The sequence below is a fragment of the Carettochelys insculpta genome, chromosome 3 (assembly GCF_033958435.1).
Source record: "Carettochelys insculpta isolate YL-2023 chromosome 3, ASM3395843v1, whole genome shotgun sequence".
Classification (NCBI taxonomy): Eukaryota; Metazoa; Chordata; order Testudines; family Carettochelyidae; genus Carettochelys; species Carettochelys insculpta.
The window spans coordinates 36,822,475-36,848,534 of NC_134139.1; the positions used below are offsets into that span (position 1 = coordinate 36,822,475).

Here is a 26,060-nt window from a genome sequence, read left to right on the forward strand (position 1 = left end):
ACAATGCCCTCAGACAAATTTTGCCAACTCCTTGAAAAAATCTGCACTTACAAACAAATTCCACCTGACTTAGAATACCAACACTGTTACAAAATGCAAAAAAAAGGAGACAAATCTTTGTGTGAGAACTACAGAGGTATTGCCCCTCCTGTCCATTGCAGGAACAAGCCTTGTTCATATACTACTAAACTACCTCGTTCCACAGTAAGGGAAAATCCTCCCTGCATCACAGAATGGCTTCACAGCATCCTAGGGCACAACTGACGTGATCTTCGCTAAACAACAGATTCAAGAGAAGTGCAAAGAACAACACCAGGAACTGTTTGTGGCATTCATTGGACTAACCAAGGCTTCTGACTATCATTCGTGATGCCCTGAGGAAGGTGCTGTGAAGATTTAGATGTCCAAAGAAATTCATGCCCAGCCTCAATCTACTCCACGACAAGATGACTGCCACACTTCTGTGCAAAAGCTCAGAGACTAAACCATTCAATATTGTCCTTGTAAACTTACAGCAATCCACCAAACATATAAATATGGGAACAACTGCCTCCCTTTGTGTCACCCTTAGCTAACTTCCACCACCTTGGATAAAAGTGAAACCTTACTCAACATGAATGAAAAATTTCTTGTCAAACAATTTAAAAGTTCAACAGAGACAGGAACCAACACCTCTCCAACCTTTCCATATACTTCAGACTAAAACCAGTAAGCCGGCAGAGGAAGTCACAGCAGAATGCAAAAAGAAGAGTAGGCATGAGGAGAGCGGAGAAACAATGCTGCGCCTCAAAGAGTGTAGTTTTGTGCTAAAAGAGCAAGCAAAAGTTTGTTCAAATTTTACTGTTTCCACTAGGAGCAATACCCAGCACACTGAGGTACATTCTAAAACAGAGAAAACACAACAATACAGTATCATCTCGCTCATTTTTGTGTTAGCAGCAGCTAAATAAAATTTATTGGAAATTGTTTTATTTGAAAGGTATCCATTTCCTTTTTAAACGCGACCAATATTCATTCTGAGACATGGGTGTACTGGCCTAGTATGTAAGAACATGCACACCTGAAACATATTTAAGCATGTGCCAACTCATTCTGTTTTTGTTCCCACTATCATTCAAGCTGTAAGAATCTTCTCAGAAGGTCAGAACATTAATCCAGGGAGCTAAATTTCTGATGCCAGATGCCAAAAATCATTCTTGCAGCACCTATATTAAAAAAGCCAAATTACACTGCTACAAATCAAGTAACATCTTTTTCCAATACTTTTATGCCCAACACAAAATAGAGTTTCTGGTTGATTTTATAATGTAGATTCATACAAAAAAGCAATCGGGATGAAAGAAGTTTGTAATCTCTCAATCTCAACCCTAGAAATATTTTCATTGTTTTTATGGTAGGTTAAATACATCCAAGACCAGTAGCAACTGGTATTTTGAAGGCTGTTAGCAATATAACACATCACAATTCTGTGTTTAAATCAATTGGCTACTACAGTTTCACTAGGCATCTGTTGATACATCTATTCTGCATGCTGAACTTTTTTTGATCATGTATTAACCCCAAACAGCTCACTTGTCATTCACCTGCACATCTACTAACGTACTATGTGCCATCATATGCCAGCAATACCACTCCGTCACATATATTGGCTAAACAGGACAGTCTCTATGTAAAAGAATAAATGGACAAATCAGGTATCAGGAATGGCAACATACGAAAACCTGCAGGACCCTAAGTAGCAGGTTTAAAAGTAGCCACCCTGCAACAAAAACACTTCAAAAACAGACTCCAAAGAGAAACTGCAGAGCTACAATTAATTTGCAAATGTGACACCATCAATGAAGGATTGAACAGAGTGTGGGAATGGCTGGACAACTATGAAAGCAGTTTCTCCTCTCTGGGTGTTCACACCTGTAAATTAGCTGCTGGAAGTGGGCCAGACCCTCCCTGACTGAATTGACCTCATCAGCTCTGGCCTTCCTCTTGACTGGGGCTCCCCCTTTTCAACGATCCTGTATCATTAGACCTTTGGAATCTCCACTACATTGCATCTGCCCACAAAAGTTTATGCTCCAAAATATCTGTTAGTCTATAAGATGCCACAGGACTTCTCACTGTTTTTGCAGATACAGACTAACACAGCTACCCATCTGATACTTGTCAGATATTGAATTTTGTCAGCTGTGAATTTTCCAGAATTTCTCCATATCTTAGTACAGCTTATGCATTGCATAAGAAGCATCCCTCCTCAAAATATTTTTAAAAAATCTCAGTACACAAAATTTAACTAGGTCAGAAAATATAAGTGTTCCTACAACACAACTCAAGTCTGGTTAAAAAGACCTTTAAAAAGCTATATATACACACTGAAATGTTCAACAAGAGAATTTCTTTTATTAGCTGTTCACTATATCTCTAATAGAACCATCGTCTAAAAAAGGCGAGTTTTTGCCCGACAATTTCCATGTCTTCTCTTCTCATTTTCTAGTAAGCACAGTGAGGCCCTCTTTGCTTTATTCCTGTTTCAATCTTGCTGCCCCTCCAATCTCTTTTGCTACTAAATCCCCTTCAATTGCCCTCACTTCTAACCATGGTCTCACCTTATTCACCACAAAATTAAATTAGCGTGGTTAAGAACCACACAACCTACATTTTAAAAGTAATTATATTTCTAACCATTAACACCTACCTATAAACATTTGCAACTCTATGCCCTGATGTCTTGTGTCCCTTCTCATCTCCTTCCCTCATTCATTCCTCATTGTTGTTCATATATATTGCTGAAGGTTTAGACCCCAAAACAGTTGTAGGATTGGGGCCTTGCGATATGTTTTACAAGGCCATCCCTACCTCTTATTCATCTGCCAACCATCTAGCATATATATGGATTCTCTAAACAACACTAGGCTGAACTAGTTCTCTCCATTGGGCTAGAGGCATTATATTCTCTCTGCTCACAGTCTCAGTTCCCAAGACAATAGCTTTCTATGGTAATCTTCAGTTTCAGTCCATATCTTATCAAATCCAAGCAGTTAATAAAATCAATACTATTTGTTGAAAGCTAGTTAAATGATCATCATAAAAAGAGTAACAACTCCTAAGAGGATAAAATTTCATTTTAAAAGGCAGCAATCTACATCAAACATTATCTCTGAAGTTCAACAGAAACCTGTTCAAAGAAAGGCTGGCCAAGAAGCTGGCTACCTCTACGCGATCTTTCTTTCTGAGAGAAAGAAAAGCAACAGCGAGAAGTGGAATCTAAGTATGCAAAAACTTAGAATGCGGAGCAGATTTGCATCTAGCTAAAGCCATTGATAAACCAGCTGAAATTCCAACACTGCAACACGTAATCTAAAATAGCAATTGGTGACTTGTTTCTGGGAATCAGAAAAGACAGCAAACCTAGGAACTGTTGTTTTTCATTTAGATACTTTTAAAGTTAATGCCCCTAGAGTCGATTAAGATACACAACTGATTTAAAGTATTGGTTGACAGAAATTCTAATTTTTAAACAAGACTTTCACTTGGCAAACCAAAAACATTTTATACATTCATACAGAGAGAGGGAACACTGAATAGCCCCAATTATCTTAATCATTATAAACACAGATGTGTAGAATTGACCTTTGTTACTACGTACAAAACAAGGATTAGTTCAGTAATTTAAAATATACCTTGGTTCAGAAGAAACATAACGCACATACACAAAAGACCAAATCAGATTTTGTAAAGGTTAAACTAGACTCAGAAATCCTAATCCAATGAGCATAAACAAAACAAACAAAGAGAGGCAAGCAAGACAGCCAGATGTCCATCTCAACTTTTGATAACGGTATTGGGGTTTATGCCAGAATCTCTGACTCTTGCTGTTTTTAAACATTTTATGGTCAATAACCCCATATTTAACTTGCTCAAGTCGTCTTAATTCTTGAAGAACTAGGAGAGGAAAACTGGCAACTCTTAGAAAGGGAAGCAGGTTTTCAAACAAATCAAATAATCCATATATGGATTAACTTTAAAAGTAACTGAAATGGTCTCTGAACAATACTTTTAAGATTACAAAGAACTTAACATCAGTGCAAAGAAAACAAGGGTACATTGGAAAAAAACAAAGAAAAATCTATTAAATCCAAAAACACAGCTGCTAAGCCATAGAAAACAAAACGTCTGACATTTTGTTTTGGCATTCAGTTAACTTTTAAGCATCCTACAAGTGTTTTCCTCCACAGAGCTCTGTTTTCTCTTGTATTTCAGTAATATTCTTAATATAAACTTCTCTTCAGCCCTTGCTAATAACTGCATTGTATTATTTTCTGTTTCATCTTTCTTAAAGCTATGAAAGCATCAAAATAACTACATCTAGGATTACTATTTTTCTACAGAAATGTAAAGCATTTTCTTAAAGGGTACAATTTGATCCTACCAGCAGAGGACAAAAGAAATCACAAGGTAACAATTTTTATGCATGACTTTTAATGTCTAACGATCCTGGTGAGGATTTCTGTTATCTCAATGCATTTTTTTTCCTTTAGGCAACTACACCTAACAGGAAAAAGTATGTTTCAGAAAATGGAGTTCAAAGAAAGGAAAGATAAAGAGAGAAGATAAACTTTCATTTTCTGAAACATTTTCCCATTAAGTGTGCAAGTAATGCAGAGTTTAAAAAACACATACACATGTATACTGTATTGGGGAATGTGGTGGGAATCACAATCTGGGCAGATTCCGCAGCTGCCCTTTTGACTTATCAATTTCAGTAAGCAAAATTTCAATCAAGGCTAGATAAAATATATTAATCCTAAATAGACCAAGTTTGTCACCTACCACTTCCTATAAGCTGCTTACCGTGGTTAAAAAAAATGCTAAATTAAATGCCAAAACAGTAGCAGACAGCACTTGTTTGGCTGATTAACTTGTAGACAAGCATTACAAATAAATCTGAGTATGGTCTGCAGCAAATTAAATTCCAGTGCTTTTAAGAACAAAGAATTCCTTGGGAAAGAGGATTAGTAACTTTACACCCAGGAATGCCAGTTTAATTTAATTGTTCCACAATCCGAGATTTAATATGCAAATATCATTTTGATATGTAACAGTCAATTTGATAAAGTAAGGAAACAACTTCAATATACAACCAGACTGTCTCTTCTGAACTGTAATTATACATAATAAAGAAGCTGGACGAGTTCTCTGTTTTTTCCCCTTCATTATTAGGACTGAATTTTATTAACATGAATCAGAACAAGTCTAATTAAAGGTTAAAATTTTTTAATGTATTCTAATTAAGAGTCTAAATAGCTGCATGATTAGAGAACTGTAGTTAAAATCCCACCTCGATGATCTTCTTGGCCTCTTTGTATTTTCCTGTATTTAGGAAGGCAAAGAAGAGATCATAGAGCATCACCCTTTCACCTCGTTCTGCGGTCACGAAGTCCATGGCTATAAAGAGAAGAAAACTCATGTAACTGTCTTTCTCACAACCAGGAATCATTTTAAAAACAGATGTCAAAAATAAATTTAACAAATAAGATTTCCCACACCTGGTAGAACGCTAAAGTGACAGGGAAATAATTTTCTGGAAAGAGATACTAAGAATGAGGACAAAATATCACAAGATACTGTGCAGTATGAGGTTAAATATATTTCAAGAGCTTTTGCTAATCTGCCTTATATTTTATAATAATTAAATTCAACAGCATTAACAGATTATAAATTGGAATTGTATATTGCTGCAGACTACAAGGATTCAGGATTTCTTTTATCAAATCTATTGAAGGAAGGGCACACAGAAGTAGTAGTTATGGAACGTACTTGTGCATATTCCATTATGGCAGCTTTCTGTTGATAACAAGGCTTTTAGTTGTGGTAGTATTAGATTCTTCATACTTAAAATAAGCTTCTTTTTTTCCCACTTGCAAAAAGGATACCTAGTTGCTGCTGAAAGCCTTAAAGTTATGCACATATACTCCACACCTTACCACAGTTTGAATAGCCTGATGAACAGATAGCAAAAAACTAACACACCACTTCCCTTAATCACCAAAAACAACCCAACCAACCAACTATATTTGACTATATCCAACTAACCTTTCTGCAGAAGATCAGTATTTCCTTTTTCTATTAGCCTACATAAAATCTCATGAAACCTAGGAATCTTGTCATACTTCTTACAACAGTCAATTGCAGCTTCCAGAGCAGCCGGTACATCGTTCCTTACGAAAAAAAGGATATACAATTTATATTAAAATGATTGAAAGCGCCTGCACATAAACAGTACATCTTAGAGTTTCATGTAAAATTGAAGTAAAGACAAATAGAGTTGTATACAGATTCCTCACCAGGCCATTAAAAATACTGTCCATTCAGAAAATTTTCCACATACCAGAAGTCAGTTTGCATTTAAACATTTATGCTGTGTCCACACTTGCATTCCCTGTTTCGAAAGGGGAATGTAAGTGAAGGAAATCTAAAATGCAAATGAGTCACTGATTTACATACCTCATGTTTCATTTGCATAATCCTCTTTTCAGAAGAGATTCTTTTGAAAGAAAAAAGTTGTGTAGATGGGGCTCTTCCAAAAATAAACCCCATCTTTGAAAGAACCCATTTTCCTGAAACAAAATAGGAAGAAGGGGTCTTTTGAAGATGGGGTTTATTTTCGAAAGAGCCCTGTCTAAATGGCTTTTCTCCTTTCGAAAGAATCTCTTCTGAAAAGATTATGCAAATGAAGCACAAGGTACATAAATCAGTGCCTCACTGCATTTTCAATTTCCCTCATTTGCATTCCTATTGAAAGAGAAATGCAAAATGTAGACACAGCCTAAGAGGCACAAAACTTTGCAAATTAAAACGTTTAGGCCATGCCTACACTAGACCAAAACTTCGAAATGGCCATGCAAATGACCATTTCAAAGCTTACTAATGAAGCGCTGAAATATATATTCAGCGCCTCATTAGAATGCCGGCAGCTGCGGCGCTTCAACATTGAAGCAGCTTGTCCAGACGGGTCCTTTTCGAAAGGACCCCAGCAACTTCAAAATCCCCTTATTCCCATCTGCTGTTAGGAACAAGGGGATTTTGAAATTGACGTGGCTCACCGCCGTGCGGCTCGTCCAGATGGGAGTCCTTTTCGAAAGGACCCCAGCAACTTCGAAATCCCCTTATTCCCATCTGCTGTTAGGAATAAGGGGATTTCGAAGTTGCTGGGGTCCTTTCGAAAAGGACTCCCATCTGGACGAGCCGCACGGCAGTGAGCCACGTCAATTTCGAAGTGCCGCGGCTGCTGGCATTCTAATGAGGCGCTGAGTATGTATTTCAGCGCTTCATTAGTAAACTTCGAAATGGCCATTTGCGTGGCAATTTTGAAGTCTTGGGCTAGTGTAGACACGGCCTTAATGTCAGACTGTCCTGTTTTGACAATGCAGACAGTTTCTCTGCAGATGTAAGAACACCCTCTACAAATATTGATCATCTTCACAACAAACCACTTACATGTAGCAGAGCATATATAAATATTTGATTCTGAAAACTGTTCATTAGAGATTAATATTCAAAGAGCTACATGATCTGCTGCAAACTGAACATAATTTTTGCAGCAAAATTCCTGGATTCTGCAACACAGAAGTATAGCAGACTGGAAATTCTGTGGCAGTTTCATTAAAGTTCAATTATTTTCCAGTTCCTTTACTGAAATTTAATTAGATACCACAGTTTCCATTGCTGATAAGTTCTGCACTAATTATTTAAAATGTTACTTTTAAAGCTACAAAGTTACAACCTCCAAAAAATGAATGGAACATGTCAGACCTCTCAGAGATTCTGCTGCGCATCTCTTGCAAATCTAGTAGAAAAATCACTGTACTGCTGTACATTTTCAAAATTTCAAAACCAAGTTACAGGACTCAAAGTTTCTTTCTTTGAAATGAGAGCTTAGTTTTTTGTTTTTTTTTGACTATACTTATGCAAAAAGTACAGATTCCAAGAAGAATCACACAGTAGTCACTGCCTTAAGTATTCGTCTTTAGGCTCTATATGCAACAGTCAATTTCAATACACCAATATATTTTTAAATACACTCAACCAGAAGTTTTACAATCATTAAGAATTCATATTTCGCAACAAACAGTGTTGGGGTATTTTTAAAAGAGACCACAAAAATTAAACAGTCCCTCCCCACCCCCAAGAGTTTGTCACCTAATATACAAAAATACAGGACAACAACCGAAACATAATAGACCGTAGGGAGAAATCAGTGGTTAGAGAGATAGCATAACAAAAGTTATACAGAAGTAGGAGGTTTAACACACAAAAAAACTGTTGAGAGTAGATAGTTTGCATGGGAAAAATATGTATTTAAAAAACCAAACCTATCAGTTATGTGCAATATTTTGATGCTTTATGTATCTTCTAAGACAACCTGAGAAAGTCTGGTGAACGTAGGTAGGGATAGGGGGCTAAGAACCTGGTTACACCTTGTAATAATTTCACACTGTAGTCTTAGAACAATAACTATTTTTAAAAACAACTTCTATGAAGTATCTCTTCAATGGTATTTCGTAAGCCTTAATAACAAAATGGTATTGTCATTTAAATAAAGTTAATTCACTTCTAAATTGTTAATATTTTTCTTTTACACAGCTGTTCATAGACAAAGCCAGAAGGGACCTTCGTGATTATCTGTGCTGACCTCTTGCCAAACATGGGCCCTAAGGACTTCTCTGAACTATTTATTGTTTGAATCTGAGACTAATCTTTTCGAAAAACACATTCAACATTCATTTTAAAACTGCCTGTGATGGAGAATCCAACATAATACTTGGTAAGCTGTTCTGAAGATCAGTTACCTACCCTGTTAAAATTTTCACTTTTGTTTCTAGTCTAAGATATGTCTAGTTTCGATTTCCATACTTTGGATCTTATTCTACTTTTGTCTGCTAGTGTCAAGCTATTTCTATGTTCAAATTTCTGTTCATCGTATAGAACAGATTTTTGGGCTGATCAAGTTAAGGTGTAACTTTCACTTTCAAAGCAGAAGGATCACCTTGAGTTCTTTGCATTATAGGGGATGTTTTCCAGCCATTAAATCCTTCTTGTGGCTCTTCTCTGAACCCCCTTCAATTCATCAACAGCCTTCTTGAAACTGTGGCCATCACAGCTGGACACAATATACTAAGTCGCAGTCTTACCAGTCCCAAATACACAGCTAACAACCTCCCTGCTCCTACTTGGGATTACCCTGATTATGTATCTAAAGATGGCATTACCCTCTTTAGCCACAGCACAGCATAGCACAGGAAGTGCAAGGGGGTGAATTATCCAGGTGACTCCAAGCTTTTTTGTAAGTCATTACTCCCCAGGATAGAAACCCTCTACCTGTAAATATGGCCCATATTCTTTGTTTCTAGGCATGGAACTTCACATTTGGATGTATTAAAATGCTTAATTTTCTTCTGTCAATCTCACTACTTCAGATTACAGTGCACTAGTGACCTGTCCTCCTCTTCCTTTGCCACTCTCTCAATTCTGTGGCATCTACAAACTTAATCAGTGATGATTTTATGTTGCCCCCTGGTTACTGATCAATGTTAAATTGCACAGGGCAAAGAAACAACCTCTGTGGAACTGCACTACATATATACCAGCTCAATAACTATTCCTTGTTTAATTACATTTTGAGACCTATCAGTTAGCCAGCTTGTAAATCCATTTTGCATGTGCCATGTTAGCTTTATATCACTTTAGCTTCTTAATCAAAAATTTAGTGTCCTTGCTTTTATCGCTTTTTCATCTATATTAGATTTTAAAATGTATTAAAATAAAACAAATACAGAAGAAATGTTAATGTGACTGTAATATTACTGACACTATGAAAATGAACATAACTTGATGAATCTCTACCTTCTCCCCTTACTAAGGCCTATTTACAGTGCATATTCTGGCACCCCACAGAGTCATTTGAATTTTTGTCATTTGGGGTGAAGACTAAATTACAGGTTAATTTCAAAACGGCTAGTAGATGTTGCAACACTAGATTACAGTCATACAGGAGATACACTATGGATGAAATACAGACGGATATAAAGCCTTCATATAATCAGTATTTTCTTCTGCTTCACATGCAGGTTCAGTTAATGCCTTTAAAAATCAGTTTTTATTGAAAACTACTCACATTTTTGTGAGGCACAACAGCATTAACACACAAATTAAAGTTTTCAGTTATAAATCGAGCTTTTCAGACAGATTCTTAGACTGCAATAATACTGTCTCAGCTGCATATTCACGGCATTAAAGTGACTGTTTTAGGTCAAAGCTATCAATAAATGAATGAATAACTGGTATGTCAATCACACAGACACATTAGTAGTTTTTGGTCTCTAAATGTATGCTTCTGGAGATATTTATACTGTATGCGCAGAATAAAAAGAAAATGGAAACAGCATTTATGTTATGGTATATGCTGTTCTTACAACGTACAAACTATTACCGTACTCAGGCCGCCCCCCCCCCCGCCCCCAGTAAGTTTAAACTCAATAATAAGACCATTATCTTGTAACTTGGCTTCACAGGCCTTCAGATTAAGGTGATAAATATCTACTACACTTGTATGAATTTCCTGAAAAAAAACATTGCCGGAGAATTTTTCCTTTTTCAAGGCTATTCAGCCACAATGCAAGACAACAACATACACAAGTTAAATGCACAGGATTGGTTGCCAATGATTATAAAACGTAAAATAAAGGAAACTAGACACAGGTCCAGAATACCTGTTCATAATACAAATGGAATTTGACACTATAGGAATTGCAAAACCTAACTTTGGTGGGCTTAAATGCCCTTGTTCTTGGGTTACTACAACTTGTAGAATAAACCACAATATTTCTTAATTGTTACACAAAATGCAAATTGGTTAGACAGATAATGAGGGAGGAGAGAAAGTTTACTGGCAGGTATTTTCATGAGGATTTCTTAATACTTGAACATAAAAAAGCCCTCTGACAAAAACTTAATACACACCCTTAACATTTATTTCTAAAGATGTGTTAATTTCTGAGAGCACATTTCATAAAAAATTACAAAAGTTCTGAATTTTGAATTTTTTTTTGGAAGCCTGGCTAGATCTACGCTAGAGTAGAAGTCAATTTATAATACACAATTCTAGCTATGCCGTTAGTGTGGCTAGAATCAGGGTATCAGAAATTGACTCTCTTACCTAGTGTAGATTGGGGCTCTTTGGACTTGCACTGCCGTCCCTGACACCACACAATATCGTGGAGTACCAGGGTCAACAGCCAAGCCCAGAGAGATTGATTAACTCACATGGCAAAAATCGAACTCTGGAAGGTCAACCGCAACTTAGTCCATCTTCAGATAAGTGAAGATTCACCCATACATTTAGAACGATTTGTGCAAAAATAACCAGACAGGCCTAAGTTAACATCTGAAAATCTTACTGGTAACTGTCTTCCTAAACCAGTGTCAGGCAACCTGCAGTCCATCAGGGTAATCTGATTGCAGGACGGGAGTCACTTTGCTGACACTAACCATCGGTATGCCCCACCCCTGCAGCTTCCAGTGGCCACAGTTCTGTTTCCAGCCAACCAAAGCTGTGGGAAACAGTGACCAGAACATCCCTGTCCCTCTGCTTGCAGGGAACAGAGAACCACAGCCACTGGGAGCTGTGGGGGGCAGAGTATGCAGACTGTCAACACCAGTAAAATGATTCATGGCCCACAATCAGATTACTCTGATGGACTACAAACAGCCCACGGCACACAGGTTGCGCATCACTTCCCTATTGCACTCATATATTCATCGTCTACATATAAGTTTATACTTTCAAGGTTCATACAATGGATAAAGTGTGTCCAATGTCAGCAGACTTCAGATCAGACTCCCAAAGAGTAAATCTAAATGCAGCTTTTACAATCAGACTAGCAACCCCATGGAGTTATCAATGAAAGGAAGGAGTCTATTTTTTTTAAATATAAAACTCTTCGGGGTACATGGATCATTAAATACAATAGGGAGTTTATTTTTATGGGAGAGCTAGTATTAAAATTTTACTTTTATTAGTATTAACAAATGCGGTTTATGCTTTCTAAAAGGCAAACACCTATTTCTCTTAAAAAAACAAGCAAGATGAATATTACTTCTCTCATTATAACCTCTTCATTTAAGAAAAAGGAGCTATGCTACCATAAAGTTAAATGATATAATATACTTATGCCTGAGGCTGCTTCCATTTAACCCTCACATAAATATCAGACAGCTGTAACTCAGCATTGCACTGCAATTTGGACTGTTCTATTTGTAAGAATCTGAAGTGTGTTGTTTTTGCCTGGAGAAGTTGTGCAGAATTATATACTGTAGCCCCAAAAATGCAAACACACACTCATGCAAGATTTCACTTATACAAGAAATTCCACTGAAATCAGTAGCACTGCTTCCATAAATAAAAGTTACTAACAGGAGTAACCATTCAGAGGATCAGGCTCTGTAGCAAGACTAGGCACTGTCTAATCCTCTTGAACACCTATGTCAAAATATAAACTGTTCCCCTCTTGCTTCAAGCATGTAGCTCTAATCCTAACCCTTTTACTTATAATAACTTTCCAAACCAGAGAGTCAGCTTGCTAAAAAGACTCCAAATATTGATTTTAATTGGAATGAAGTGCTACAACATTATGCATAAAGCTTTAGTGAAGTGGCAATTTACCTAAGGGGTTTACTGATTGAAAAGCTCTCAAACCTGAAATCACTAGAGGAGGAAGAAAAAAGGGACTCTGGAATGGAGGTGGGGGAAGAACCTCTTAAAACAAATCCCTCTCTGCAAATCTGAAGCAGATGTTAGCGTGGAGGAAAATCAATTCAGTAAGGCACAATCAGCTTTACAAAAATTATTCTGTTAAGAAAACCGGCTCTTGAAAGAACTAGATGTTTCTTCTGTTCATCAGCTACAGTGAGGAATCTTCAAGGAGACTGGTGTTGCAATTACAACTAATCCTCCCCAAAAAATTAACTGTGTTGAAGGCTTTGTAATTTCCCTAGGTACAATTTAGCTGTCACTTACTTTAAAATTTACTCAAACATGCGCTCCGAACAGCACTAACTTCACATGTCAAGTGCTTTCCAGCCAATTGAGTCTAAACTGGAAGTCGGTGTTAAACAACTGAATGATTAGACAAGATAGCTCATTTCCCTGCTCTTTTGTTCAGAATAAAATGCCACATTTACATTATCAGGCTCAACAGGATTTTCTGACAGAGCGAGAAAAAACCCTAGTGAACACTGTCCATATTAAGCACATGAAGCCTGTCATTTACCAATCATCCTTCGAAAAGCAATAGCCATGAATGTAACTTAATTACGACCCAATGATCCTTGACGAAAAATCATCTTATCACTGTCCTGTCCCTCTAGGGCAAATGAACCACTTTTGTCCTCTGGCACTGATGATGCTAAATTCCTAATTGCAATAATGGAGTAAAAAAGCTAAACCTCCTTAATTTCCTTGTAGCACATAAGAGTTTTGAAGTAGGAAGAAAAAATACAGATACAATATAAATACCTAAATAAAAGATGCTGAAAATTAGACAAAAACTGTCACCTATTAAAGTTAAGAAATATTTTCAAGTTAAAAGATCATTAAGCATGTTGTATTCACCAAGAAATCCTCTCTAGGGCACAAAAACACTACGTCTTTAAATATATGAAACCTGGGCAAGACTTATGGACAGAGGACTCGGATTGCATTCACACCCCTGCTATCTGAGACACCAATGAAATTCATGCGTATTCACACAGCCTGCAGAACAAATTAACCCACACAGCTCTTTAATGGACAACCTGAATTAAAAATGCTGTTTTCAACATTTTTAAACCAATACAATGCAGTTACACTATCTGGATGTTTTCAAATGACTACCGATTAAACAGGTAGTGTACTGATCTCTGCTATAAAATAGTTATATGTTTTGCCTACATAATTTAGATTTAATGCACATCTTATATTCAGCTGCATAGAAGCTTTCTTCGCAAAAAAGGATAAGGGTTTCAAGTATATATTTGTCCATGATGTATAAATTAACAAGCACGTTTTTTTTTCCAAAATCTCGGAAGACAAAATATAAAGTTGTGGTCTGAAATTATTCCACTTAGACAAAATTTATAAAACAAATGAAACTAACTTTCTACATTATACATTTAGATTTATAATTTTAAAAAAGTGTGCATGTGCAGCTATCTAGTAAGCAAAAAATCAGCAGTGATAGTAGATGTTTCTTTCCTCTCCTGTAAATAGACTTGATCAAAAGCACTGTACAGCACAGAAGCAGATTAGCTTCAGAAACTCCCTTGCAATTTTGTAATTTGATTAGTATTTGAGTAGGTTTTGTCTGACAGTTATCAGAAGAGAGTGAAGAATAACCTCTCCAAAAATTATCCCCTAAATCCTCAAGAATTTTCATATTATTACAGGTAACACACACAGTCACATTAACCTCTCCCCATTTTCAGTAACTAGATGAATTAATTCAGAAGACAAGTTATGAGCCCAATCTTTGACATTATATTTTGGTGAAAAATGTTGACATGTTGCTTGAAATTAAGAACATCTAAAGCCAATATCCTTATCAGGGTATTTTGCCAAATCATTCAAAGAAGATTCATTATTTTGAATGAGGAAGTGAAGATTGGAAATTTAAGCTTTTCTGCAATATTTTACATTTCTTGGCCTCTTACAGTGTGTACACCAAGAATAAAACTTGTACACGTTGAAACTCTCTAATCTGCAGCTCTCGTGTCCAGCAAACTCAGTAATCCACCATGATTTTAGAAAATGACATGACCATTTACCATGGGTGAGACCAAGTTTCCCGTAGTCCCACAAAGTTTGTTTACAGTCACCAGTCCTGGCTCTCAGTGTTCTATGCTGTTATTTAGCTGCAATTTACCCCAAATGTCTTCTAAGAGCCTAGTAAGCAAGAGAAGTGTTAACTTGCTAGAAAATATTGACCTCCGATTGTCCAGCAAATTATCTCACCTGGCACCGGTCAGGTCCTGAGGGTACTGGATGAGAGAGGTTCAACCTGTACTTAATAAAAAATTAAGCTTAAAACATATTTTACTTTCATTGCAATAATTGCTTTTTCTCAGGAAAAATGAAACGGTCTTTATTACTTAGTTTTACTAACTCATGGAGAAATATCTCCCTATCTACCCAAAAAGGGTGTAGGTACGGGAAGTAGAAAAAAAATGGAATCTTCCTGTTCAAAATTATTTTTGTCAGCTTCCACCTTAACTGCATTTTATGTACGTGTTTTACTTATCCACGTTTATTTACTAAAATATCATATTAAGAATTGCCATCTTAAAAGTGCAAGGAATGCGAAGGCTCTGAAGATCTTCCTATCTTGTACGCTGTCTGTGAAAGGAAAAAAATCTTTGAAACTGATTTGGAAGATGCAAAAGCTCAGCTGTTAGGCCAAACCCACCACCTAGTAGTAAGGGAACAGTAAGCATTTTAAAACTATAATTGTTTAAATATTCCAGTACAATCACAGAATAATACTTGTTCACCTTCTGCATGTGCGCTTCCATGGAGCTACAAAGGATAGTAAGTAGCATATCACTTGGGAACAACAGTGATGAGCACGCATTAGAGTGGACACGTGTAATCATACCCATTCTAATACTACATTAAGTGCAAACACAGAAAAGTTTTCCAAAACACTTTTACAACCTTCCAGGAAGAAGGTGGATTGTTTGCCAAGTGTGAGCAGAAACTGTTCACTCCTTTCTAACCAGAAAAGTCATGATGAAAAAGGAGGCGTTTCTAATAAAAAACTAATTCCATTCCATAAGCTCTTCTTCCCCTACAGAGTCATTACTAAACCATTCAAAACCACAAAAGATAAAAAAAGCTACATAAACTTTGCACGTGCACAACACAGTTTTTAATTACTCTTCTTTTAATGCATACACGGGCTCAAACTCATTTACACAAAATGTATTCAGAAAATTGTTCTTGCTATACAGTGTAACAGTAAACATTTACTGGCATATTACGACTTCAGCCAAGTTACCTTTGCAATGAACTATCTCATCCTGTGAATTGTACCAGAGAAAGCTGGTGCTGCTGACTGAAGTCTGTAGCATACGACTGCTGCCAAATTCTTTAGAATACATATTTTTAGGAAGAGAACTTTCACAGAGCCTGCAACAACGATAGCTGGGCCATTATGACAAACTTTCAAATATATAAAATAAAAAAAGATATTTACTATCAAGAAGCCATACACCTACAGATAGGTTATAGTGGTGTTTCTCAATGCATGGTACACGTACCCTTCGGGGAATGCGAAACACATCTGGGGGTAACGGGAGCTGGAGCTGTATGTGGCTCTTTGAGCAATAAAATGCTCGGAGCTGCAAGAGCACTGTGTGATGCTGTGCACACGTGTCCCTCCCTAGCACTTGGAGGGAGAAATATGCAGCAGTGGCAATGGTGGTGGCAGCATCAGCGGCTCTGATGAGTCACCAACATCGGATTACAGTGGTGGGCGGTGCCTGACTCTAAATGAAGGGGGACTGGGGTAAAGCGGCAGGTGGGACAGCTGGGGCTGCCGGGAGGGGAGGGGGACTGGGTTACAATGGGGAGCTGGCAGTGCCTGACTCTCGAATATTATGCTTGTTATCTGAAGTAAGTGAAAAATTTGCTATGTGTACAATTTTAGTTTAGTATTTATAAATTACAACTGAATTTACAAAAAAGGTTGAGAAACACTGGGTTATAGAAAAAGATTCTCTCCTCACTGATGCCCCGCCACATATATGAAAGCAAACACTGAGGTTTTTGTGGTAGTTACTGTACTACCAATTGGACATTCTTGTGTTAGCAAGCTTATACTCTTGAAAGTCGGCTGACTGTTCAGCAGACAGCACTGTGAAAATACCAATAATATTTTATATGGGGTTTATTTAACAAGAAATAAAGAATGTATTTAATATGAGTAAGTGAGCAAATTGGAATAGACTGAAAATTTAGTTGAGCTGTTGAACAGTTGAGACAGCATCCAAAATGGATAGAACCAGAGGTCATGGAACAATATGTATAGTAGGAGAGAGACTGAACTAAGCTGTAAACTCTGCGTCTGATGGAAACTACTCCCAGCTGGGCATGCTGCCACAGCCTACCACTTCCTATTTCCAGCACCAATGAAAGCAGCACTAAAAACTTGAAACAGATTGAACCCTAAATACTGTTGGGGGGGACAGGGAAGAATCTAAATCTTGACACTCCTGTGATAAAGACCATTTATATACAGTTTAAAAGAGGAATATTCCCCAAGTAACAGTCCCTCATTAAGAAGGCTGTGCAAGGGAATGGGTCACATAGTATATGAAGTTAACTTCCTGCCACAACGAATGTATGGCATTAATTCTCCTGTTGAATTACACGTTACAGGTACAAATGGAAAATAGGAAACATCTGGACTGGAGCATCTAGACCAAAATATTTTTATTCTATATTTAAATTCAGCCCTACAGCAATATTTTAGGAGTACAGATTCAACCTCACTGGCCTGGTACCCATGGGAACTGAGCAGCCACAGACAGGGATTTTATAGGATCAGAGGTGGTCAATTCTGCCCCCCAATGGACTCCAACCCCTGCTCCCAGGCAACCCTCCCTGCTGTTGCCTGCGACTCCCCACCACAGGCTCTGCGACTGCAGCTTCTTGGGACTCTGGCTTCAACTCCACTATTGAAGTCCATTCCCTACACACATCTCTTCCCCCAGATTTCAAATGCTATATGCCACTGATCCCAAGACAGTTTGTCCTATGTGGTTGACCCTCCTGGCAGCTGGAATTCTATCTGTATGAAAGCACCACATTCTTTCCCATTCAGGTTGCTATTTTTAGCACAGACAGCCCTGACTGCCCCAGGGATGAGCTCCCCGGGGCTTGGGACTGCTCCCCGTCCTGGTGCTTTCCATCCAGCCCCAGCCTCAGCTTCCTGAGCTATTGTTTCCTGTTCAGTGAGCCTCGGTCAATGCTCCTGGCGTGGGCCAAGGCTCCCTGGTAGCTGCTACCTACCCCTGTGGCTGCCCTGCCCTGGGCTCCTGCCACTGGTTTGGCTGTCCCCTTCTTCTCTCAGCCCTGGGACTCTCTAGTCCTGCAAGATTCGTGGTCCTGCCAGACAACGGATGTTGCCAGATGAGAGAACGTTGGATTTGGGAGTTTCAACCTGTAGTATCAGAATTTTTATCTTTTCAAAGAAGCCTACCTTCAACATACTTAAGTATTATTTAGTTATGCAATTATATGGACAGTAACAAATAAATATATACAACTTTAGGGCAGAAAACACATGCTTCTTGTTTCAGTGGCATATGTGGTCTACTATGACCAATTACAGTAGAAGCTTGATTACATGACATCCCTAGGGAACTGGGGTTACTGGATACTTAAGTTTTCTTGTCAGTTGAGGCTTCATCTGAACCTGGCAGAGCAGGGAGCCAGCCCCACTGTTAACAGCCTGGACAGTGGAACCAGGCCCAAGACAACCAGTCCCAGCTGGAACACTGGCCCCGAGTACCAAATTAACAGAATGTGCTGGTTACCCAAGTGCCAGATAATGCCATTTTTACTGTATCCCTTATTCAAACATAATTGCAAGGCTTAAAATCTGAAACAACCAACTTGGGAGCCAATTTGAGTTATATCTGTCCATGTAACATAGTCATAGCTCCCTTGCAGGCACCAAGGAATTAAATATAATTAACAAAAATAATCTAGTAATCTATTGTCAAAGTGTTCCATTTAAAAACAGTCTCACAGAAGGTTTTACTTCAATATACTGCATCTTCACTTGTGAGTGTTTATAATAAATCAATCACGTAAGGTGAAAAATTAGCTCATACCCTGCCCTTAATACCAAGCATCAGAAAAAAACTTACCTTTCAAGGTGAACACCAATCAGAGGAGAACAGAGGTTAACAGAAGGCTTTGCTAAGCCCAGTGTCAGAATGGACTCATGTAATCGATTCACTGTTTCAACTTCACCTCGCATGGCTGCAGCATTAAGGATGTGGAAAAAGCGTGCAACTGTTGTATTTTTGATAGGAATATCCTTCTCTTTCATTTCCTTTAGAATGTTAATAGCATCTACAATGAAATAACACAAAAGACCCTTAGGTAATTTCATGTAGGGAAAACAAACTGCTATTAAAACAGCATTTCAAACCCAGCAGGAATGTAAATTCTGGTGTATAATGCTGATTTCAAGTTAATTACTACTTGCATTTCTAAACGAGACTACAATTATAAATCCACAATAGCATGGGTTTTATCATTCACTGCAACTTTGACTACAAATTATAGGTAGGAACTGTGTGCCCACTCTGCACCACATAACCCTGTACAGTCTGCCCTATAGCTGCAAGATCCTACTAAATGGATGCTTTTATCGTTCAATGCTAACATCTGCTAAATCACACCATTGTTTCTTTAGCAGATGGCTTGTCACGAGGCCAGATAATAAAGATGTGTTTACACTGAATATACAGCCAGACTAATGGTCTGATACCGATAGGGCCTGTTTGCTGTGTCGATACTAATTAGCTACGGAGAGCCAATGAAAGCTTTCTAACAGACTGCATGTTAAAACATTAGGTTCATTAAGCTTCATTAGAAAGGCAGAAACAAACATTTTGGTATATGGAATAAGTGCATTTTTATAATGTTCTTAATTATTGCACAGGCAAAATGTTTTGACCACTTTACATAAAAGCAGTAAAAGCAGTCTAATCTTTTAAAAGAGGTTTGCAGATCACAAAATTACCACAGAAAATAATGCAACTCAGAAAATGCAGCCATGCTTTTTCCACTGTACAGGTGACCAGGATCAAATGTATCATTTGGAAGGGGGCAGGATTTTGAATATAACTAGTAAGTGATCAAGTAAAATTTCAATAAAATCATCCAATGATGGGAAAAAAGCTAGATTTGTACATTAATGAAAAAAAAAATCAACCATATGGTAAGATTAAAAAACTGCAAGACTGAGTTATGGTGGCTAGACTTTGTAGTCCTGATTTAAGACACAATACAACATCCTACAGGTTATAAAAATCAGCTTAAGAACTTCCTACATTGCTAGACATGAAGTCTATATCAGCAAAAACCTAGGAATCCAGTTTGGGTATTGACAGCAATATACTCATTAAAAGCAAAAATTAAATTGATGTCTTGACTTTGAACTGCAATGTAAATAAAATATAAATCAATACCAATGCTAAAAAAATTGAAATACTTCATAAAACAAGTTACTGGATTTTTACTGCAGTGTTTGGACCATTACAAGAAGGTTATGTTTATAGGTTCCATGTTCAGCCTTCAGACCTTCTTAAGCAAAAACAAAACCATTAGTCTAGGCACATACGCAATTTGTGCCAAAAGTCATGATCTTCAAACTCAATCCAAACAGCAATGCTAATAAAAACGAGCTGCAGAAATGCAAAAAGCACTGAGCTGTGCAAATGTAAATGACAAGCTTGCCAATCCATTAAAACTAATGGCCTGTACTGTCCAAGCATCTCTGGTTGAATTCACATGCAAATTTGTATGCAAAATGTTCAAGCACTTTGCAGGACATGATATGCCATTAATATCAACTCACATTTTTATTCCAGTTGCAAGATACCTTTATTATATAGCAGAAACCTATACTGAAAGCAAATAGCTTACCTTCAAGTCTGCCTTGCTTTCCTAAGACTTTCACCAAGCCTAAATAACTGTGTGTGTCAAGAGCAACAGATGAATCTTTACGGTAGCTAAAAATTAGAACACATTAAAAACTGCATTAATAGACGTTTCAGTTCTTTAAATGTATATGGGATGGAGATTTATTCTTAAAGACAAAGCAACAAAAGGTATGAAATTATTTACACGGAAGTTAGATTAAAATATCAGAGAGAATCTGAAAAGTATGCCATTGAAATACATTCCTCCCACCCCCCTTTAAAAAGATATTAGTATTAGACAGCACAAACTTTTCAGAGCATTTAAGAAAGGGATGTCTTTACCTATTTGACAGACAGTGCTTAACGGAGTATGGAAGAACAATTCACACCTCTCCCCTATTTAAGATAGCAGCTTCTTCCTGCAAGCAGCCTATCTTTGAACATTACAGTACAACTAGTACCAAACATAGTCATTCACCTTTTGTAGCCATTTCAATTTCTACTATTCATAGTATTGTTTATGTATTTTAAATCACTTGCCTTCTTTCCCAAGAGTACTAAATAAGGAAGGTGTGCACAAGTATATACGTGCACTTTGTAAGACACTTGTTGACAGCTGTACATGCTGATAGCTCATCACTATATCTTGAGAAACACGACATTAGAGCTTATAGTCATTGCTCGGTAAAATCTCATTATGAGATGTTTAAATACATTTTTTTAAAACGATAGAAAAAAGCTACTACATAAAACACAACAGCAAGTTAGTTCCTCAATGCTAAAAAGTAAGCCATTTGTCTCTCTCCCAACAATGACAGAGCTCTCTCCGCACTGTAGTTATCTGGCATGAACTGCACTGTAAAATCCAAGTAAACTGTAGCCAGGGAAGTTGGGGGGTGGGGGGGAGGGAAATCAAAAGTATGCAAAAGTAATACATAGCCATTACGATTCACTGGAACATTAATATTAAATTTTAATTAGGGTAGGGAGAGTGAAAGGGACAAGAAAGCAGGATGCACCGTAAAAAATTTGCTCCCAAACAAACCATGCGTAACACATTTTAGCTGGGAGCTAATTTTCACAACCAAGCTATAATCTCTGAATATGGAGATTTAAAAAGGAAATATTTGTTGACAGGTCTTAAAATATAATGTCACTTACAAGCATTGCTATTTTGGTGCAAGATAAACGTATAGTTATATCACCATTTTTTTTTCCAAAAACAAACCTGAATTTAAAGGGTAAAAAGATCACCATTTGCTTATTTAAGATATTGGACACACACTTTCAAGGAAGTGTGATAAATGTAATAAGAATTGCTTGTTTTAACAATAATTCTTGACCTCTCAAGAATTATACACATGGGGGGGAGAGAGAAACTAATTAAAAATGTATGAAAGGGTTAATACTCAACCTACTTAATTCAACAAGATCTGTGTATCAGCATAAGTCTCTCTGACATGTTTTAGTGCCAGTGTACTTACACTTCTTCTTTCAGGTTCATTGCATCTTCTGCATTATCATGTCGACAGCACAAATTTATCAAGGCTGCATAGCCACTAACATCCATGTCCGGTTCATACTTGGCTTTCACTTCAAGGGCTTTTTGCATATTCTAAAGAAGAGTAACAGAGCAAAGATGTGAGCCATGGAAAAAGTCAATACGACATTGGGAATGCTAGGATTCAGTGTGTAATTCTGAATAGAGTTAGTATTTTAATACCAAAAAAACATGTTTGTGAAACAAAGCTGTTACTGCTTTAACTGACTTTAACAATAAATTACTTTAGAAAATAAATTAATCTGTTACCAAAATATTTCAGTTCAATTTATCTAAAAGGTGTATTTCAAGTGTTGATCTACTTGCTTTTTATAATGCTTTATCACGGACTGATTTTTTTTTTTTGTCATTCATAGAACTACAAACATGAATTAAGTTCAATGGAATATGTGTAATGCTATGTTTTAATTTCACAAGGCACCAATATCTTAGACATAAAATTAAAAAAATACTTAATAAGCCAGAAGCCAGTTCATAATCTAATTATGAAAAAGGCTGCTTCAGTATTTATTATAATTTTTAAAATACATATTTTGCATAACTGTTTATGCAATCTAATGGATGCCATAGTAAAGCTTATGATTTATCAAGCTGTTCTTATAATCATAGGCACAGCTTTATAATAGCTAGTCATATGAGAAACAGAATTTTTCCACAGGCTGGATTTACAGTTACACCGAATATTATGCTATAGTCTTAAACACAGTTACACCTCTTTGTAAAACCATGGGTATATGAAAAATTATACTCAACAAGAAACTGACAAAAGTCTGATGATATCCAACAAATTGCAGACACACTAAAATGAACATGAGCTACAGCTGGACCCTCGCCGAATGAAGGCAAGAGCCTCTTTATCTCAGAAAGAGCTTTCCTCCAGCAGTAAAATGGAATTTCAATCCCTGCATTAACAACCTAGTGATATTTGACTTGCAAATGACTACTGCACGTATCAGTTGCCTGACAGTCTAGATACAAGAGACCGGAGCCATGGCTTGAAAGGACATTTGGCATGTATGATAAACCTATCACAGCTGTTACTATCATTCACTTTGCAGATTATTGTAAACAAACTTCAGCAACCCCAAAACATGTCATTCAAAGTGTAGCTCAAATTAGTTAACCCTTTTTATTTAATTGCTTTTTTGCACTTATGTTTGATTTATAAACATCAAACCTTGAAACCTCAAGCACTGAACTTGTACTTGCTTAACTACATTTATCCATAACACCGTCATATATGTTCCTTTTAAATATAGCTCAGAATATGCAATTATCTCTGCATTGCTCAAGTTACCTCTTCTGCACAAAGGGCAAATATAAGCTGTTTTAGGACATATCCAATAGGTTGTTTTTCAGCTTTTAGCTTTTCCAGTTTCTCCTCCAAAGACGACACTTCAAATTCAGCCTTCTGAAAAGAGGTGATAAAAGAACAAAATTTAAAAAAAAATAAGATAATATATAGGTTGCTTTGCCAAAGGAAGATGAAACCTGTTAATTCAAAATTCATAAGAAAATTTGCAATAGTTAAGAACATTGTAGCTAACAGAGAAGATGCTAGCTAAAAACTTGAGACAGTAGCATAATAAAAACTGAAGGCATGAGAGCTTTGAAGTCTAACAGGCTAATTTCTTTAGTCATAAATGTCGAGGGAAGACGCTGGTTGCTTTCTGTCTCTGATCTAGGCACACTGGAGATTAAAAAAAAAGATTTGATGCCATACATCCACCACCACACTGAATTTATATTCCTGTTATTCAGGGAGTTCAGAGTGCATAGGCTGATTGAAGCTCACACCACCAATATGAGCTGAATTTTGACTGATGGGGAAACTGAAGAATAGAACCTAAGTGAATTGCTGCAGTCAACCAGCAAGTCCAAGGAAGAACCTACACATTTTTACTTCCAGTCTTGTGTATTTAACATCTAGACTCTTCTTTCTTCATGCTTCCAAACTCCTCCCAAAATGGGAATACTTTTAGTTCTAGACTACAAACCTCTGAGAGCTAGTTAATACCTTCATGCACTATTGGAATTAAGTTTTGATTACTATGCCAAAAAGAAATTCAACTGTTAGCGAATTTACTTACCTTCGAAATGTCTGCTGAAACATCTTCTCTATCCACCAATACAACTACATCCTAAAAGTTAATAAAACATGGCAAGTAAATTCTAATAGTTTTTTGGGGGTTTTTTTTTGTTCTTGTTTTGTTTCATTTGTTTTGCCTAGTGATATTAGATTTGCTAACAAGGAAAAAACCGATTCTTTAAAAATATCCATCAAAGGCAGATTTTCACAAATATTTTAATATAATATTGGTTATCAAGAGCAAAGACAATGTAGGAAAGGTATATAGTGTTTATAACGTTAAACTCATATGGCAAGAATATATTCATGGAACACACATACACCGTGTATATATTTTAAAAAACAAAAGAGTTGCTATATAACCACAGACCTTAATTAATTCAGGAACATCACAGGTGTCCAGCAGGTTGCGAATACCTCTGTAGATGTTTATAGGTATTACTATATTCTGTTTCAAGAATTTGGAGCGGTTGGGTAGAAGAGAGAGAGAGAGAGAGAGAGAAAAAATTATGAGTTTTGAAACACAACCAAACTGAATTTCTGTTAGACAAATTTATCTCAGATGTAATTTAAGTCTCCAGCTCTTGCATGTCATTGAGAAGTGGTCTGGTTGTACTTAAAAGCAGCAATTTCAAATCTAATAGATACATGTCAGGCAGGACAGGCATTATGTAGCAAAAATGAAATGGTACCATCTTCTTCAGCTGATGGAAGTATTGTCTCAAATGCTCCTCCTTGGCCTGTACCTCTGAGTCACTCATGTTGTCAATCAAGTTATAAAGAAAATAGCCAACAGCTTCTGTGGAAAAAAACAAGAGAAAGCATTCCACTAAAATTACTGAGACTGTCATGTTATCAAGATTAATTTATAAGAAATCATTTTGGTGTGAGATGTCACCCTGATGAGAGGCTCTGAAATGGCAACAATGATCACTGAGGCATAGAGATTATGTGGTTTGGGAGCACATATCTAACTGGTGAGTGAAAGGAATATTAATTATTTTCAGAACCAGTGACAGCTTTTCAGTACAAAATCTTACTTCAATCTATTTTTTTCCACCACTGTGTGACAGAAGTGGTACTGCCCAAGGCCTCCCCCACGTTCCTACTCACTACCCCAAATAGTTGCCACAAATATTTTGTCATTACTCAAAAGAAAAAAAGTTTCCTAAAGCTTTGCATATTTAATTCTGTACATTTTACACATTAATATTAAAATGCTTATAGCCAGATACTGCAACACAGAGTAAAAAATATTAAATGATTTTAACAAGTAGATCCAATAATCCAGTGAAGACATGACTATTAGCCAATGAAAATCAAGATTAATAAAGATGGCTTAGCTAAGATCACTAATTTTCTTGCACATTCAAGCATAAAAATATATGCAGCCTGATATTCAAGTCTCAAGAAGGAGCTATCAAAAGGTTAGGTTTCCTGTGTGAATGCAACCACTCAAAAATAGGAATTAAGAGGAAAATATACAAAGTACTAATCTAGTTTAAATGAAAGCAGACTGTGTTCCAAAATTGCGTATCTGGACTGATATGTACCATTTTGTCTGATAAAGTTAAAAAAGGTTATTAAAATGAATACTAGTGGGAAAAGAGTCTATTCAAACATTTTTACTACATGAATAATACCGATATAGAATTATTTATTCTA

The 26,060-nt window shown here is 36.8% G+C and overlaps 1 protein-coding gene across 3 annotated transcripts in view; it reads right to left on the reverse strand.

Annotated features, from left to right (window-relative positions):
* LRPPRC (leucine rich pentatricopeptide repeat containing) overlaps window positions 1-26,060 on the reverse strand; it is a 160,854-nt gene that overhangs the window by 59,523 nt on the left and 75,271 nt on the right. For 2 of the 3 annotated variants that reach the window (XM_074989615.1, XM_074989617.1), the window contains 9 exons: window positions 25,088-25,194; window positions 24,766-24,843; window positions 24,397-24,447; window positions 23,604-23,717; window positions 22,230-22,360; window positions 20,750-20,835; window positions 18,961-19,168; window positions 6,088-6,212; window positions 5,333-5,439 (listed from right to left, as the gene is read on the reverse strand). In XM_074989615.1, the coding sequence (XP_074845716.1) occupies window positions 5,333-5,439; window positions 6,088-6,212; window positions 18,961-19,168; window positions 20,750-20,835; window positions 22,230-22,360; window positions 23,604-23,717; window positions 24,397-24,447; window positions 24,766-24,843; window positions 25,088-25,194 (1,007 nt within the window). The remainder of the gene's footprint in view (window positions 1-5,332; window positions 5,440-6,087; window positions 6,213-18,960; window positions 19,169-20,749; window positions 20,836-22,229; window positions 22,361-23,603; window positions 23,718-24,396; window positions 24,448-24,765; window positions 24,844-25,087; window positions 25,195-26,060) is intronic. The other variant, XM_074989616.1, reaches the window with a different exon arrangement.